The sequence below is a fragment of the Pavona decussata genome, unplaced genomic scaffold, assembly GCF_977016875.1.
Source record: "Pavona decussata unplaced genomic scaffold, jaPavDecu1.1 SCAFFOLD_186, whole genome shotgun sequence".
Lineage (NCBI taxonomy): Eukaryota > Metazoa > Cnidaria > Anthozoa > Scleractinia > Agariciidae > Pavona > Pavona decussata.
In genome coordinates this window covers 608,507-625,145 of record NW_028145595.1, presented here as the reverse complement: position 1 = coordinate 625,145, position 16,639 = coordinate 608,507, and the positions used below count along the sequence as shown (strand labels likewise).

The 16,639-nt window shown below is 41.1% G+C and overlaps 3 protein-coding genes across 6 annotated transcripts in view; 2 read left to right on the top strand and 1 right to left on the bottom strand.

Moving 5' to 3' along the window:
- LOC146462553 (KICSTOR complex protein SZT2-like) overlaps window positions 1-16,639 on the top strand; it is a 79,536-nt gene that overhangs the window by 5,542 nt on the left and 57,355 nt on the right. For all 3 annotated transcript variants that reach the window (XR_014857062.1, XM_085085263.1, XM_085085262.1), the window contains exons 5-21: window positions 351-443; window positions 965-1,102; window positions 1,258-1,393; window positions 2,010-2,145; window positions 2,551-2,632; window positions 3,099-3,132; window positions 3,619-3,708; window positions 4,544-4,598; window positions 4,814-4,912; window positions 5,378-5,436; window positions 5,684-5,757; window positions 6,960-6,982; window positions 7,366-7,461; window positions 8,165-8,203; window positions 8,734-8,863; window positions 9,139-9,161; window positions 16,268-16,342. Coding sequence is in view for 2 of the 3 variants with exons in the window: in XM_085085263.1 (XP_084941389.1) it covers window positions 351-443; window positions 965-1,102; window positions 1,258-1,393; window positions 2,010-2,145; window positions 2,551-2,632; window positions 3,099-3,132; window positions 3,619-3,708; window positions 4,544-4,598; window positions 4,814-4,912; window positions 5,378-5,436; window positions 5,684-5,757; window positions 6,960-6,982; window positions 7,366-7,461; window positions 8,165-8,203; window positions 8,734-8,863; window positions 9,139-9,161; window positions 16,268-16,342 (1,382 nt within the window). In the remaining variant the exon portion in view is untranslated. The remainder of the gene's footprint in view (window positions 1-350; window positions 444-964; window positions 1,103-1,257; window positions 1,394-2,009; window positions 2,146-2,550; window positions 2,633-3,098; window positions 3,133-3,618; window positions 3,709-4,543; window positions 4,599-4,813; window positions 4,913-5,377; window positions 5,437-5,683; window positions 5,758-6,959; window positions 6,983-7,365; window positions 7,462-8,164; window positions 8,204-8,733; window positions 8,864-9,138; window positions 9,162-16,267; window positions 16,343-16,639) is intronic.
- The window catches only part of LOC146462554 (mediator of RNA polymerase II transcription subunit 8-like), a 41,797-nt gene that overhangs the window by 23,764 nt on the left and 1,394 nt on the right, over window positions 1-16,639 (bottom strand). The window lies entirely within an intron of this gene.
- LOC146462555 (uncharacterized) lies at window positions 9,333-11,678 on the top strand. Its single transcript, XM_085085289.1, has 2 exons — window positions 9,333-9,570; window positions 11,104-11,678. Exons 1-2 carry the CDS (start codon window positions 9,421-9,423, stop codon window positions 11,614-11,616), a joined length of 663 nt encoding a protein of 220 aa, XP_084941415.1. The 5' UTR covers window positions 9,333-9,420; the 3' UTR covers window positions 11,617-11,678.

The following is a 16,639-nucleotide window of genomic DNA, read 5'->3' as shown; positions in this document are numbered from 1 at the left end:
AGCTCAGATAATTATTATTATACTTTTGGGCAATGACACTCAGACCATTGTGCTCTTTTCTACCTTGTTTAAATTTAATGTACAGTCAACTCTCACCTTGCAGACACCTTGCTTTTACAGACACCCCGATAATACGAACAGCAGCTAAATCCCAGGCATAAATAAATTACAGACGTTTGACTGAAATAAATTCCTGCTATTACGGACTCTCGCTATTAAGGACACTAACTCGCAGTCCCGAGGGTGTCCACAATAAAGTTAAAGGAGTTGACTGTAAATGTAAACTCACTAATGTGTACAATCATTAATGATTAAAACTAACAGAACTGATTTGGTTGCTTTTTGAAAAGTTTTCAGTTCCTGGTAACAGCATAGTTCTGTCTCCTGAGCTGTATATCACCGTTCTGGCCTACACCTCCATCTTAAATCCTGAAGCTCCTCAGGTAGGTTTCAAAGAGACAAGCTGGAAGTAATAGTCATATTTACACATTGCTGAACCAAATTTAAATTTCTGAAATAAACACATGTGCTTTAATAGGGCCTGTTTATGTGGAGGGAGAGTAACCCTCCTAGAAGGGTCAAGAGATAGCCCTCCTTTACATGTGTAGGGTTATCCCTAGGACTATCTCTGCCAACAAAGACTAGACTAGGGTAACCCTACCTTGCACGTAAACAAAAACAGGAAAAACAATAGAGGAGGGTGACCCTCCTAGAAGGGCTATAAATCCTCATGTAAACAGGCTCTTAGACATTTTGTGTGCTAAAAAACTGAATCAGTTATTTTATTCTTGTTAAGCTACATGTAATAAGCTTTCAGAATGGCTTTCTCTAATTATTTTATTGAAATTCATGTTATGTTACATACAGTGTAGAACTTGAAAACATATCTTATAGTCAGCTACCTGTTGCAACAAATGCCTAAGAATTTCATAATATTTTGTGGGATTTTGCCTCCTTTTTTAAGGTTCTTGTTCAAGGTTGTCTTGTGACTGAGCAAAATGTGAACATTGTATTGGAATTAATACATGATCAGTTAAAAGGCTTAGAGGACTTCCTTGCAAAAACTACGGCCACACTGCAATGCCGTGACACAAATGATGAGGTTTGTACAGTTGTGTGAATAAATTTTCAGTATTCTTTAAAAAAACACTGATTATTACTAGTGCATGATTGTATATTTCATTATGTTACACAAGGCTTGCATTTTTACTCTTGATCTGATCCAAACTTTCTGACTTGAAGTCACTTTTATTTCAGACTAACAGAGCTGAAAGTGATCAGGGAGGGGTGTGTGGGACCTCAGTGACACTCATGTCCCCAGAGGCAGGACCCATCTCAATTTTGAGGAATGCTCTGCTAGCACTTCAGCTGCTTCCAGGCAATGCTAGTGCAGGTATTTGAAAAGAAATGTTAAGATTAATAAAAATTAAATTCACTAGTATTATCAGAAGTATTGCTTGGCTTGGCTCATTAGTTTATCTGTAAGTAATGGAATGTGCCATCTTGAAGGTCTGGGTCTTCAAATTTTTCAAAAATAATGATATGTTCCGAAAATAGCATGGAGCAATTTGAAGGACTGGTAACTCATATTATTTATAACGAGTCAGTTAAATTTTTGCCAGAACTGGCAGGTCAGAATAGAAATTGAAAGGACCCTTTAATGTTATAGTTAATGTTATAGTTAATTAACTTTAATACTACTAAGAATAAATGTTTTCAAGAGCTAATTTTAAGCTAATAGTAAAGAAAAGTCTAAGTCAAAACTAAAGGATAAAAATCTTTTGGAAGAATCTTTATTGATTAGTCATTAAACTTGAATCAAAGTTTATGTTAACCCAGAATTAGCTTAATCAGGCTTTGAGCAACTGGGCCGTGACTCTTAATGTATAGTTTTGCATTTTTGTAGTTGAGTGTATTGTACTTACAGTTAATGAAGATACAGCATATTTTGTTCAAGCTTAAAGAAAATTACAATGCCTTAAAGTTTTTGTTTGTTTGTTTGTGTTCAGGAGCTGTTGTGATCACTGATGGAGTATTTGCTCTTCCTGATGCGTCAGCTGTCGATTCTCTTTTGGCGCAGCTCAGAGCCAGTACCGTGTGCTGCTCTTTTATTAAAGTTGGAAGTGGTTTTCATGCACACTGTAGGTATGTTACACACGCTGTGGAGGTGTTTTGGTATCACACCAAAATATGTCACTCAGAACTTTTATTGGCTAATTTCCTTCAGGCTTACAATATCTCTTCCCACACTAAAGGCTAGATTCACAGCTAGTCAACTCCAAATTCTTACATACAAAAACGTCTCTTTTCTGATCGACATATCTGTCCATGATTCAGCGATTGTAGAACTAATAATGTCACTAGGCTTTTAATGTCAGGGCCCCACGGCATAATCAAAATAATAACGTGTGACTCCAATAACAAACAAAATTCACCAAGTTCACGATGGTTCATGTGAAGGCTAATTCAGTTTCTCGACAAAACATTTTGCTGTTCTTGGTGCATATATAATTAATATTATGGTAACTTTGCTTCCTTGTATATCCCCAGCCTTGGTTATGTTCCACACTGTGACATGATGCAGTTTATTGCCATGGCAAGCTCAGGGGCATACCTTGCTAAGGCTCCCCCGGTGAGAATACATTTACATTGTTACTAAGTAGTACAGGCATCCCAAACTTTTACAACATGGGACAGTTCCTGTGTTAGGGGTGGGGAGGGGGGGGGGGGTGGGTAGTGATTCGTAATCAACAAAGTTTTATGTGGGGAGGCTCTGCCCAATGGTTCAAATCCTCATCCTTTTTTAAACCATTTTTGACACAATTCCTTTTGAATCATTCCTTAGAAAATGATGGTACCCCTTTCACATACATGGACCTTACAGTAGACACAATGCATCTCCTTTTGTTTTGGTCTGTTCAGCACACTTTGAAAGGCCCTTTTAAATACCTAAATGACAGTTCTCCCTATCCTTTTCTATACATCCATCCTTTGCGGTGGAGCCTTTCTGTATAGTCCATTATAGACTGAGATAGCTATAACAAGTTCAGAAGCTTACCTCTTATCATTTTCGTTGCTTTGAACAAATTTTTTTCTAGGTCACAAGAGAAGCCAGAGGAGTTGATGGAGGAGGTAATATTTTTTTTTGGCATTACCCTGGAAACTGGGTTAGGGTAGATATGTGTTTCAAATACAACCCAGGGGTGTCATAAGTAGCTGGCTACCAGCTACAGTACTGTGGTTGGCTAAACTCTAGTAAAGATAGTCTCCTGCTTAATGATAGAATTTTGACAGTGACTAATAGAAAGACAAGAAGAGTTACAGTTGACGCTTTCTTTACATTCAGTCTATGTCAAGTATGACCATTTCATTCTATCAAGCATTGAGTATTTCAAAAATAACAATTTTTCTCAAGTATTTTTGAATTTTTTTTCAGTTATAATTACATCTTTTTTGGAAAGATTTTCAGAGAAATCTTCAAGATTCCAGTCAAATGCTGGAGTACATTAGGAATGTGAATGTTCATGTTATTCTAGGGAATGCTGGTCATGCGTGACGTAGACTGACTGTACGTTAATTTGGTTTTCATGTTTTATTCTGTTACCATTCTCACTGCAGATGACCTCACTATGAACCTCTATCACAAGGCTTTACTGTGCTGGAACTTTCAGAGGGACTTTGATCTCAGCAAGATTGATTCTTGGATAGGTACATTTACATCTAATTATTACTGTAAAAAATAAAAAACTGTGGATTTTTTTATTTGACTTTCATGTGTCAGTTTTCAGGACTACTGAGATACAAATTGAGTGAGGATTCAAACCACAGGAATGAAAGCAAACGGCATAAGACTGATAAGATGGAGCCGCTTGGCTAATTTTGTTATTAAAACCTTTCAAACCAAATAACATCATTCAACATGTATATTTTTCTTCCTCTTTATTCTTCATACATTTCTAATGGTGCTGCAAGTCCATATTGTAATTCTAATATAAGATTAGTTATTTTAAGTGAGGAAGCCTGACTTGTCATAAGCCTCGTGGTTTCTTTCAGGTTTTCTCGCCATTTATTTTCTTACATCAATTTTCTTTATTTTTTTTCCATCTGTAAATGTTGCATATGGCAAAATAAATATTGTATTGTTGTATTGTATTGTATTGCTGCAGTGGAACCTTGATTTAACGAAGTGCCAAGGGACGGCTAGGGAAATTAGTTTGTTATATTGAGGGTTTGTTATACCAAGGTTCTGTTCCATACATTTTAAAAGGCCGGGTTGGAGAATATCGTTCGTTACACTGGGGACTTCGTTATGTAGAAGTTCCTTAAATCAAGGTCCCACTGTTTTAACAAGAATTTGTTTATTATAAAATCAACTAGACATTTTAAATTTGATGTGTACAGCTGTGCATTTATAGCTCATTTTACCTGATGCTACTGTTTGTAGAAAGCTCTTACCAGTAATTTTGCATCTCTTTTCTTGAGCTCACTCACCCCTTATTTTTAAAAGTAATATTATTTACTTCAATGTATTTATATAACAAAGGGGATTGTTTAGAGCTGAGGGAGGAAGATTTGGCTTGGGCATTGAAAGGCAAAAGGTAAGGAAATAATAAATAAAGTGTTTTTAACAGAGCATGTGCAGTAGAGGTTTGTAACATGAAACAAATTTGTATCACAGACTTGTCATGAACTTGCCGCACACAGCATAGTTATACTGTCCAAATCGACTTTTAGGCTGCTTAGTGTTATTTATTCAATATTCACTGTAACCTCAATTTGTATTACTTCCTGAATTACTACTTTTTTATTTCAGATCAATGTCCTATGCACTGAGTGAGTGGGAAAAGAACGCAATGCAGCCATCAATGCGGAAAAGGTATCTGGAGACAAACTTGCACACCAGTATCACAAGGTAACTATTGTAATCTAGAATACAGTTCTATATTCTTGATAAATATTGCAAAAACCGGAGTTCACATTAAGATATAAAGCATGACTAACCTATAATGCATTTCAAATCGCGCTTTGTTGTTCAAGCTCAGATTCACCAGAGTTTTTGCATGTGGCCTTGAATTCCTTCAGGAAACGTTGCTCCAATGTTTTGTCGTTGCTTTTCGCTTCATTTTGTGATAAAAACGGAAGTCTTGTCCATAATCATGTTTTTTTATTGCGCACGAAGCGCAAAACAGTGGATAAAACATTGGAGCAACGTTTCCTGAAGGAATTTAAGGCGACTTGCAAAAACTCCGTTGAATCTCTAAAACAACAAAGCGCGAACGAAATGCACTATAGGTCAGTTATTCCCCGAGTCCTTCTATTATTGTAAAAGAAAATAGTTATGGTTACTAATTCTTTGATTGTTTGATGTAATACACAGTGTTCTTAGCGTGCGCCTCAGAGAAGGATATTCAATTCAAGATGTCTCTATAACAAAAGGTATTAAACAATGCATTAATAATTAAATGAACTCAGGTTTTACATCTGAAACATCTCAACAAATTTGTCTCACTTTCACTATCTCATTAACGTTGCCTCCCATTTGCTTCTCCTGTTTTTCAGTTTCCACCATGTTTTGTCTAGTTTTAAATCTCTCGTCCCCTTATGTAAGAATCTGATAGTACAAAATGAAGTAAATATACGCATAATGTTGTGACTTTATTGATTTTATTGTTTCTTTTCATAGGTGGAAAGCAGCTTCAAGTCAGGCTGACAATTCCATGGAAGCACAATGTGCAGATAGAATACTTGGCTCTCTCTGTAAGTGCATGTATCATAGAGCGGTTTTCAATTGAGTGTCGAAAGTAATTTCCCGTTTGCTTTCGTTTTGCATTATTACGCTCTGTGATTGGTTGACAAAACTCGCGCCACTTTCTCAACCAATGAGATGTAAAACCAAAACCAATCGTGCCTCGCTTTCAGGCGTTTTTCCGCGCTTGACGCCGGTTACAGGTATTTGCTTTGAATTCTGATTGGTTCATTGCGCTGTTTGCGTTTATTGTGATTGGTCAGAGTAGTTACTTTGGTTATGGTTTTACGACACTCGATTGAAAACCGCTCTAATAGAGAGATTTACAAGTAGAAATTACGTTTACAGCAAACGGCAAACGGCAAAAACGACAACGTGACCATGTTTATCCTACATTTGCCGCTCGCTGTTTTCAGTTTCTCAGTAAAATTGAGTAGTTTTGTGTTCAAAGGCCAGAATTATTTTGCACTATTCTCATCTATGTAATGTACTCGTTTTTTTTCAAGGAAACATAAACGCGAATCTCGAGTTTGCCGTTTGCCGTAAATGCGATTCTAATTCTCTCTAATGATGCTATTTGTGGGATTCTGTTTCGCTTTTTGTAGGATATATTTTGTTTTTAGTTCACCGCTAATTTTTGATTGGGTTTGATTGGTTTAAAACCGTGAGGTTATAAAAACAATAGTAAGAGCTTTTCTGTCTTTGTCTCAATGTATCTGAAAGTTGCCCTCGAAAATTAGGTGTTCTTAAACTAGCGTGGGAGCCTCGGAAGCTTCGCTCATTGGGCTAATGTTGGCTAATGTGTTTTGAGAATTACTTAGGGAAACTATCAACCGTTGGTCGCTCAACAGAAACACTCTGTGTTTTAATTAGTGGTCAGCCTTTTGGGGAGCAGGGATGGCGCAGTGGTGAGAACACTCGCCTCCCACCAATGTGGCCCGGGTTCGATTCCCGGACTCGGCGTCATATGTGGGTTGAGTTTGTTGCTGGTCCTTGTCCTTGCTCCGAGAGATTTTTCTCCGGGTACTTCGGTTTTCCCCTCTCCTCAAAAACCAACATTTCTACATTCCAATTCAATCTGGAGAGTGTCACCAGTTAGGACTCTGCGCTAAATACATTGGCACTTTTAAAAATGACTATTTTTGGTTACAAACGTTTTTGACCGTTGTATTTGAAAAATCGTATAATTTATTCCTTTTTTTTTCTGTTGCAGGCTTGGCCACTTTCCCCAACCAAGTAAGCCTGATTTCTGGTATTCTACAATCTGCGCATTTTACAATAGTCACATACAGATTGGAAACTCTATTAATCCTGTACCCCTAGTATCAAAGAACAAATTCTCCTATATTGTCCCCATACCTTTCTTAGAAAAGTACTTGGGAGAAGTTATTAAAATATCAAGAAAATTTATCTTGGATGATCATATCCTTAATTGTTATGACCTCAGGGGTTGAATGAGCATTGACATTACAAGGTGATTTGATGCTGATCACTGTTACAGCTTAAAAGGTTAACGAGGAGAATTTTTGGATCTTGTGCTTGTGATCAACACAGAAGAAATCCCCAATACAGCCAATGTTTACCGGGAATGTCATCTTTTCAATTTTTCTTTCTTTCAGCTGTATAACTCATGTGGAAGTGACAACTGAAGCACCTTACGAGTTTCTTCATGATGTTACTTATTCCACCAAACAATCGTTCACTAGCGGCTACAGGTAAAAGGGAGCTTTAGCAACGACGACGGCGACGGCATCGAGAACGTCAGACAGACAGACAGACAGACAGACAGACATTTCAGCACGATTGAAATCTCTACAGCTTGTGGGGTCTTGCAAAATGTCTAAAAAGCAATAACCTTAAGCCTGCCGCACACTTGAGGAAAGAGCTGAGCAGACTGCCTCGCGAGGCGATTAGCTCAGCTGTTTCATCATGTGTGCGGTTGCGTTTTCGTGAGTTTTTCGCCTCGCGAGGCCGTGAGGAAAATATCTATCAGGTTTGATAGATAAACTCAACCGCACACTTGAGGTAACAGCTGAGCTGATCGCCTTGCGAGGCAGTTTGCTCAGCTCTTTCCTCAAGTGTGCGGCAGGCTTTAATAATCAAAACAACAACTCTGCACGTGCATTACACTTTGTTGGTACATTTCTTTGCCGTCACTGCACGACTAGGACGTGAAATGTCCTGATGGGACGTTTTATGGAGGACGTAAACACAAGACGACGTATTTTTCTTTCTCTTTCGGTCTCCAAGAATCCAACTCCAGGAATTTTCTCCTAAATTTGACATTTACAGAACTTTTTCAGTGCAATTGAAACTTGAAAATTCACGTAAGGAGAATTTCAAGAGATGTGTTTTCCCAGGTGGACTGATTTTTATTTATCATGATTAAGTTTGTGTTGTTTTATTTTTCTTCTGCAGAACACTTGTGGTCAGACGATTTCGGCAAATGATGAAAAGGTATTCATCTTGTTTGACTTTTCAACATAGAATACATACTTAACCGTATTCATTCTTGCCTTAATCCTTCAACCCCTAATATCAAAGAACAAATTCTCCAACCTTGTCCCCATACTTTTCTTATAAAAGTACTGGGAAGAAGTTATTAAAATATCAAGAAAAATTCATCCTTGGGTGATCATATCCTTAATTCTCATGATTGAATAAGCATTAATCTTACAAGGAGAAATTTGATGCTGATCACAGTTAGGGCTTAAAGGGTTAACGAAGGTGGGAAGCAGTTGCATATTCTGTGGTATCCCTTGATGAAGTTAAAGCAAGATATAATGTACATCGGCGAGGACTCGAATCCTAGTCTCCTGTATTCAAGGCAGACGTGATATAACAGATCATTAGAGTGATCCTATGTGAAAATGTGGCTGGTTCACTTGGTAAGAATATTCCCTGTTGTCTGTTTCTCATATCTCATGATGGCTGGCGTGGATCAGTTGTGTGTAGTATGTCACTGATGTTGTGTTTCATTTTCTCAGTCTACAGAGCACAGACGAGATGCTGGTCCATCTACAGTCGTTCTCGTCCAATTCCAGTTTTTACACCATACCAGAGAGTGCTAAAAATGGAGTGCCGTTATTCTACCTTCCACCCAACTCTAACAATCCTGTAAGTAATTTGTCAACTGTTATCCTGCGATATACGTAATTTTCGTGTTTCGAGGGGAAAAATGGCAAAATAAAGATCGTCTTTGTACTTTGCTATCAATGTGTTGAATAATAAAACAATTGTCCTGCTCAATCTTGCGAAATATCCCCTGATTTTAGCCAACTTGGCCTACGGCTTGTCGGCTAAGTATCAGGCGATATTCCGCGCGATTTCCCAGGATAATTGTTAACTGTCTGTTTCACACTTAGCTGACCAATTCTCTGTTCTCTCCACAGGTTTTATCTCTACAACATGCAAGGTAAACTGCATTTGTTATTTGTAACACTGCTCAGTGAATAAACCCCTTTACTCGCCTAGTTTATTTTCCAGTGTGACAGGCATTTTATGAAGCCTCGTGCATCTATTTATTTAGGAACCTATTTATCAAAAAGCTGCAAATTTCCAGTTGCTGAAACTAAAGCACACTATTCTCAGCGGTCTCACCTCTCACGTATAAAAGGAGATGAGACAAAGTGAACAATGCCATTCTGTCGATCAAGCGAAAGAGCATAGTTCAAATGGCGGACCCTGCTGTACAAGTCCCGGCACAGGAAAACCTTCCAGCAGCTCAAGCGGCCGCGGTTGTTCAACCACCACCACCGCCTCCGCCTCCACCAAACGCAGAAGAACCTCCTCAAAACGCCGCTGGAGAACAAGTCACTTTGGAGGTTTGTTCAATTTTTGTTTTACTCCAGTATCGTACACGTGTTCTTGCACTTCGTATTCCCGTGGCAGCTTTAAGTCTGTTTTCAGCTCAAGTCATGCCCTGCTTTAAACGTGTAGCTTTGTAGCTCTGCGGGCAATTTTCTCTTTACCCCCCAGTTTATTTTACGCCCTGCTTCTGAACGTGCGACCTTCGTTGCTTTGCGGGCATGTTTACAATTCATGTTGCGCCCTGGCTTGGCGGGCAATTTAAAATTCACTTCGCAATTATGTTGTGCCCTGCTGATAACGTGTACTTGGTTGCTTTGCGGGCAGTTTTAACTCTGTTTACAATTCATGTTCCGCCCTGCTTCAAACGTGTAACTTTTTAGCTTTGCGGGCCGTTTGAAACTGACTTCGTAATTATTGTTGCGCCCTGCTTCAAACGTGTAGCTTTTTAGCTTTGCGGGCAATTTTAAATTGACTTCGTAATTATTGTTACGCCTTGCTTCAAACGTGTAGCTTTTTAGCTTTGCGGGCAATTTGAAATTGACTTCGTAATTATTGTTACGCCCTGCTTCAAACGTGTAGCTTTTTAGCTTTGCGGGCAATTTGAAATTGACTTCGTAATTATTGTTACGCCCTGCTTCAAACGTGTAGTTTTTTAGCTTTGCGGGCAGTTTGAAATTGACTTCGTAATTATTGTTACGCCTTGCTTCAAACGTGTAGCTTTTTAGCTTTGCGGGCAATTTGAAATTGACTTCGTAATTATTGTTACGCCCTGCTTCAAACGTGTAGCTTTTTAGCTTTGCGGGCAATTTGAAATTGACTTCGTAATTATTGTTACGCCCTGCTTCAAACGTGTAGTTTTTTAGCTTTGCGGGCAGTTTGAAATTGACTTCGTAATTATTGTTACGCCCTGCTGATAACATGTAGCTTTTAGCTTTGCGGGCAATTTGAAATTGACTTCGTCATTATTGTTACGCCCTGCTGATAATGTGTTTACAATTCATGTTGCGCCCTGCTTCAAAACGAGTAGCTTTTAGCTTTGCGGGCGGCTTTAGATTGACTTTCTAATTAATTTTTTGCCCTGCTTCAACACGTATAGTTTTGTAGTTTTGCGGGCTACTTGAAGTCGACTTACCACTTTCTGAATTTTATTTATATGCGCTATTTTTGCCGATTATGTGTACATTCTAATTCTCGGTTAGCTTCAAAAGCTTTTCAATTTTGTTGACCTCAAAACATACTTCAGCAGAGAACTAGTTATTATCTTTGTGCGATCTTTGTCGATTATTCTCACTCTTCATTTTTTAATTGTCTTAATTTGCCATTTCTGTGTGCTTGTTTGCCACATTGTTCTACTTGAATGGTTTATTTTCGTATTGTTCTGTTAATTGTTATATTTGCACTCCGACTTTGTCGGAACAAAGGATTCCCTGCCGCTTTACCGGGTCTTATCACAATGCTTGTACTCATTTACGAATGTTTTGTATCGCCGCTAAGCGGTATGAAATTACACTTCGCAATACATCTGTCTATTTCATTTTCTCATTCAGGCTTTGCAAGAAAGAATTAAATTTTTGGAAAATGCCCAAGGGACCTCCATTCAGGCTTTAAAGAATCGCATTACCCATTATGGTAGTCGCCGCCTGGAGGACTTCGACAAATACGAGGCCTTGCGCCTCGCGGAGGAGCTCGTCTCCGTAGCGAAGACAACTGGTGATGATAAGGCCGCCAGCTTTGACATCATAGCGGCCACCCTAAGAGAGAAAATACACGTGCCGAAAGAGCAGTTTAAAGCTTACTTTTTGGCTCTTCTCGCGGACAAGGAATTTACAAGAATCTTTGACACAATCTCCAAGGTCGACAAGTCGTTTAGACGTCCCTCGCCTTACTCGCGTCCTCAGGCCAGAGGCAGTCAGAGGTTCTCGTCACACCCTCGAGTGACCTGCTACAGATGTGGTACGCCCGGACACAAGTCTACGCAATGTTTTAAGCGGTCTCCGACGACCCGCTATTTTTCTTCAGGCGGTCCAGGTCACAACCAGCCTCGACCGACATCTCAGTAGCAGAATCTGCCCGATCCTCATTTTGTATGCGTTTTAGTACTATTAAAGTCAAATGAACACTATTGCATCACAATGTTTGTTTATTCATATACATTATACCCACCCCCCCAGGGTTTTATTAACATATTATTACTTACATATTTTACGACTCGCTACGCTGTTCATAGATGTGGGAACCAATTATCTCTTTTCGATCGCACCCTTCCCCCCTCGGGTGGCATTCTCAAAGGGAAGCTCACTTTCCCTCTCGGATTACCGGGGCTGAGTTTGCCATTCCTTGGGCCCTAATTTATTTCCAAGTTCTTTTTTATTTTCCTTTTAGCTGTCAGACCCTTGCTTTCACGATTGGGAAAAGCATCCCGGTTTCAAGCCTAACACAGTTGGTATGAATAAGTTACAGTGGATCAACATCGATGGTTCTGTTGTTGATGAGGCCCAAGGGATGGCAAACAATTCCCACATCTCTGATGAGGATATCGCCCTCGTGTTACAGGGAAATTCATTAGCGGATATGTCTCGCCTTGTTTTCCGCGATCCAGATCACTTCCTAGCAGGGGAACTCCATCGCCATGCACCACAATGGAATGCTTTATTAAATGATATGAACGATGAGCGCTTCTCTGAAGTCCGTGATTGGATTACTAACGGTGTAGACGTAACGAAGTTCTTTAGACCGTTTAAGGGTAGTTACAAGGGAAGGAATTACGAGTGTGGTAGTCCACCGCCTTGCGCTTTCCCCAACCACCTGTCGTGCAAACCTTTTGCCTCGTTTATTTCTGATACGCTCCTGGACCGTTTGCGTTCCGGTGCTATTTCTTTGTGGGGCAAAGTCGGAGAATGCACCCCACCCCACCTTATTATGCCCCTCACTGTCGAGCCTAGCAAGCCGCGTCTCTGCAACGACGATAGATTTCTTAATCTGTGGATCGAAGACCGTCCGTTTGCCTTGGATAGCGTCCAACACTTGCCTAAGTATGTCAATAAAGGATTTTACCAAACAGTGTGCGACGACAAGTCAGGATATGACCACATCAAACTTCACCCCAGCAGTCGAACTTACTTTGGCTTCCAGTGGGGAGGTTGGTATTTTGTGAGTGAATGTATTCCTTTTGGCTGGAAATCCTCGGCCTATATATATCATACGACTGGTCTAGTTGCGTCACACAGACTTCGTTCATGGAACATTCCCTCTTCATTGTATATTGACGACCGCCATAATGGCCAACTGTCATTTCCAGGTGGCATTTTACCAGCTGCCTATCAAGCCCTCGCCTCAAGGGATGAAGTGAATTTTGCTCTGGCCGTCGCGGGTATTTTTCTCACGTGCTACATCTTAATTTCCCTCGGCTACTTTATCGGTCTGGCGAAGTCTCACCTTACCCCGAAAAAACAGGTGCCATACCTTGGTTTCGGTATCGATTCTGAACTACAGGCGTTTACCTTGTTACCCCATAAAAAAGAAAAGCTTCTTCGTCTCATCAAAGAAACGTTGGCTCGCGATAACCTCGACCTACTAACCTTGCAAAGGCTCAGCGGTAAATGCGTGTCCATGAGCTTGGCAGTTCCGGGCGCAAGGCTTTATGTTAATGAAATAAACCTAGCTGTGTCTCGCGCCACGCGTTCTGCTCGACCTGTAAAGATGTCTGCCGCTCTAAAGAATGAAATTGAGCACTGGCTATTCCTTGAGACCTGGGACGGTTTTCTTCCCTGGCGGTCTGAGAAACACACACATGTCAGGCTGTTCTCCGACTCATCTCGCTTCGCTTGGGGAGGTGCACTGAGTCCGGGTGCCATTGAGGCGAACGTTTATGATTACTGGGACGCCTCAACAATACAAGCCGATATCGCCACTAAGGAGACCTTAGCGCTCAATAATGTCCTTGAATCATTCGCTGATACCATCAAAAACTCGTGGGTCGACGCCTTCGTCGACAGCATGGCTCTAGTCCGTTCATGGAATCGACAGGGCTCTCGTTCTCAATCGCTTTCTAGCGCCTTGAAGAAATTATTCAACACAATGACGAAACTCAACATCGATTTGCACCTTACTTTTGTGCCTAGTTCTCAGAACCAAGCCGACTTCCCCTCGCGACGCCTTAGCCTACAGGATGCCAAATTGTGCCCATCCCTATGGACAGTAGTACAAGAGTGTTATGGCGGCGAAAATGGGCACTCTGTCGATCTAATGGCACGCCCTTCAAACGCCCAATCCGACTTGTCAGGTGCCAAGTTACCTTTCTTCTCTGAAAACCCTCTGCCGGGATCCCTGGGAGTGAACGTGTTCGCGCAATCGCCCGATCTGTACGATCCGTTTGTATTCAAGAACCCATACGCCTTTCCCCCGATCTGCCTAATACCTCATGTTATCAAGTATATGAGAAGCCTGCAATTATCCTACACTATCGTAGTACCAGACGTATGCCCAAGGCATTTTTGGTGGCCCTTGTTAACGTCTACATGTTCTTCCCGATACCTGCTGGCCGTTGCCGGAACCGTTGGAGCGCTCCTCACTCCCTCTAAACACGGGTTTTCAAACAATTGGCCTATCCCATGGGATCTCTGGGTGTTCCGCATCGGATAAGCAAGTAGTAGCTCTTGGTTGGCGCACGAGCCAAACAAAGAACACTTAGCTATCTTTAAATTTGCCAATTCTCCCATTAATTTAGCTCCATCCATTACTTCAGTGAAATCAATGTTGTCAATAAATCATTGTTTTCCAGTATACATCTGTTGACAGTTGTTTTATAGCTTCATTTATACATTTATGTCAAAACAAATCTAAAGGATAAAGAAGGAACTGTTTGTTTTACTTTCATATCCTTTAGGACTTACCTCCAGCCGTTCGAGCGTTTGTACCAGCCGTGTCATGTCCTTCGTGCAGCCACCCCAACGACAAGCTGTTCTTTTTCTGCCAAATGTGCGGCTACAGGAGGAAAACAGTCTCCCCAAGTGTCCCGAGCCCTAAACTCTCAGTCGACCTTCAAGCGATAGATAACCGTTTGGAACTCCTAAATAATGCCTCCCTTCAATCGTCATACTCAAAACAGAAGTGCTCACTTCGTACGGAGTTTGAAACTTTCTTGGCGTCCCTTCCGAATAGTAAAACCATCCTTTCGGCAAGCCCTACTGACATCTCTCGGTTCTTGGTCTGGAAAGACCGACATGGCAAAACCATAGTACATAGTAATGGGTGTCCCGATTCCCACCTTCAAAACGCAGCTAAGTGTAAATGTCCTAAACGCCTGGCATTCAAGACAATCGACTCCTACATTGGAAAACTGCGAGCCATTTTTAAGGAAACCGGGCGCTGTGGAGAGTGGAACTCCCTGCTAGGTCTGGGTAACCCCGCCGCTTCACTCGAAGTGCAAAAATATCTTAAGGCGTCAACTGAGGAACAATTACGAGCCCGCATCACGCCAAAGCAAGCAGTTCCCCTATTTTTGTCCAAATTGTTGCTTCTGGCCCGTTTTTTAAATCGGAAAATTGCGGAGCGCTCGGTTAGTCCTTCTGGTCTGTTTGTATTGACGCGGGACCAAGCGTTTTTCAAAACGTTATTCTTTAGCGGTGATCGTGGTTCAGATCTTGGCATGGTGAAAACAGAAGAGATCCTGCGTTTCCCCCAGGACAATGGGCTGTTGTTCAACCACGTATGGGGAAAAACCCTGAGGGATGGCGTCTCTAACGTCTTCGGGATTCGGAGACACCCTAACCCTGAGTTGTGTCCAGTTAAAGCTATTGAGACATATGTAGCCGTGGCTTCCGAGTTGCGCGTTTCTGTGACAAATGGTTACTTGTTTCGACCAACTAATCCCCAAGGTCATATTGTGAACAAACCATTTTCAAGTTCTTCAGCAGAAGCTCGTTTAAAGCTGTATTTGAAAGAAGCTAAGATCGATGAGGGAGAAACGCTACACAGCTTCCGTTCGGGCTCAGCCATAACGTTAGCGTTATCTGGCTCCCAGTTGGCGGACATAATGTCTCATGTAAGATGGAATAACAAAGAAACTGCTCTCTACTACATGAAACTAGCGGAGGTGCTTCGTTTGGATAGTCCCTCTCATTTGCTATCCGCGGACTCTTCCGCGACAGCCGCCCTAACAGAGAACTACATGGAGCTTAACCGTCTAAAAAACTTTATATCCGCTTTTCCGCACGTTTAATTCTTAACCTTGTTGCATCTCGTTTAAAACACTTTACGAATTTTTAGGATGGGGCACCTTGAGTTTGGGATTCTGAGAACGGGGTTTCCTTATGGTCCAGTGGTTTGGGACTTTAGGACACTCTGTAACATAGAGACTGTCGGTGCCCAATCTCAACATAGCGTGAGAGAGAGAACGTTGAGAATAAAGTACTATTCTCAGCGGTCTCACCTCTCACGTATAAAAGGAGATGAGACAAAGTGAACAATGCCATTCTGTCGATCAAGCGAAGTGTTGTAGTATAAAATGCAGCACACGGTATCCCTTGCCCTGACGTTCTCTCTTTCACCAGCCATCAAGTTTCGTCCTGCGTTTGATTTTCCCTACCCAAACCCTCCCCTTTCCTCTTCAGAACATTCATCAACAGGACGAGACTGTCGGTGCCCAATCTCAACATAGCGTGAGAGAGAGAACGTTGAGAATAAAGTACTATCCTGATTATGTGATTTCAGGAATAGTTCAAAGTCTCAAGAGTCACAGTTTGCAGTTTTTTGGAAGCCAGTCTTATCTCTTGACACGACAGGATGGTGAGTTTATTTATACCTTTTTTCAACCGAACACTAACTGCTTCGATATGTGACGATTGTCAGGTTGGATACTCTTTGGCCAGTTGAAAGTAATTCGCGTTTGATTTCGCTTTGCCTCACAATGCTTTGTAATTGGTTAGCAAAACTCGCGCCAAATTTCCAACCAATAAGAAGAAAAACCCAAATCAATCGTGCCTCGCTCGCACGTGTTTTCCCGCGCTTGGCGCCGGTTACATGTATTTGCTTCGAGTTCTGATTGGTTTACTGCGCTTTTTGCGTTTGTTGTGATTGGCCAGA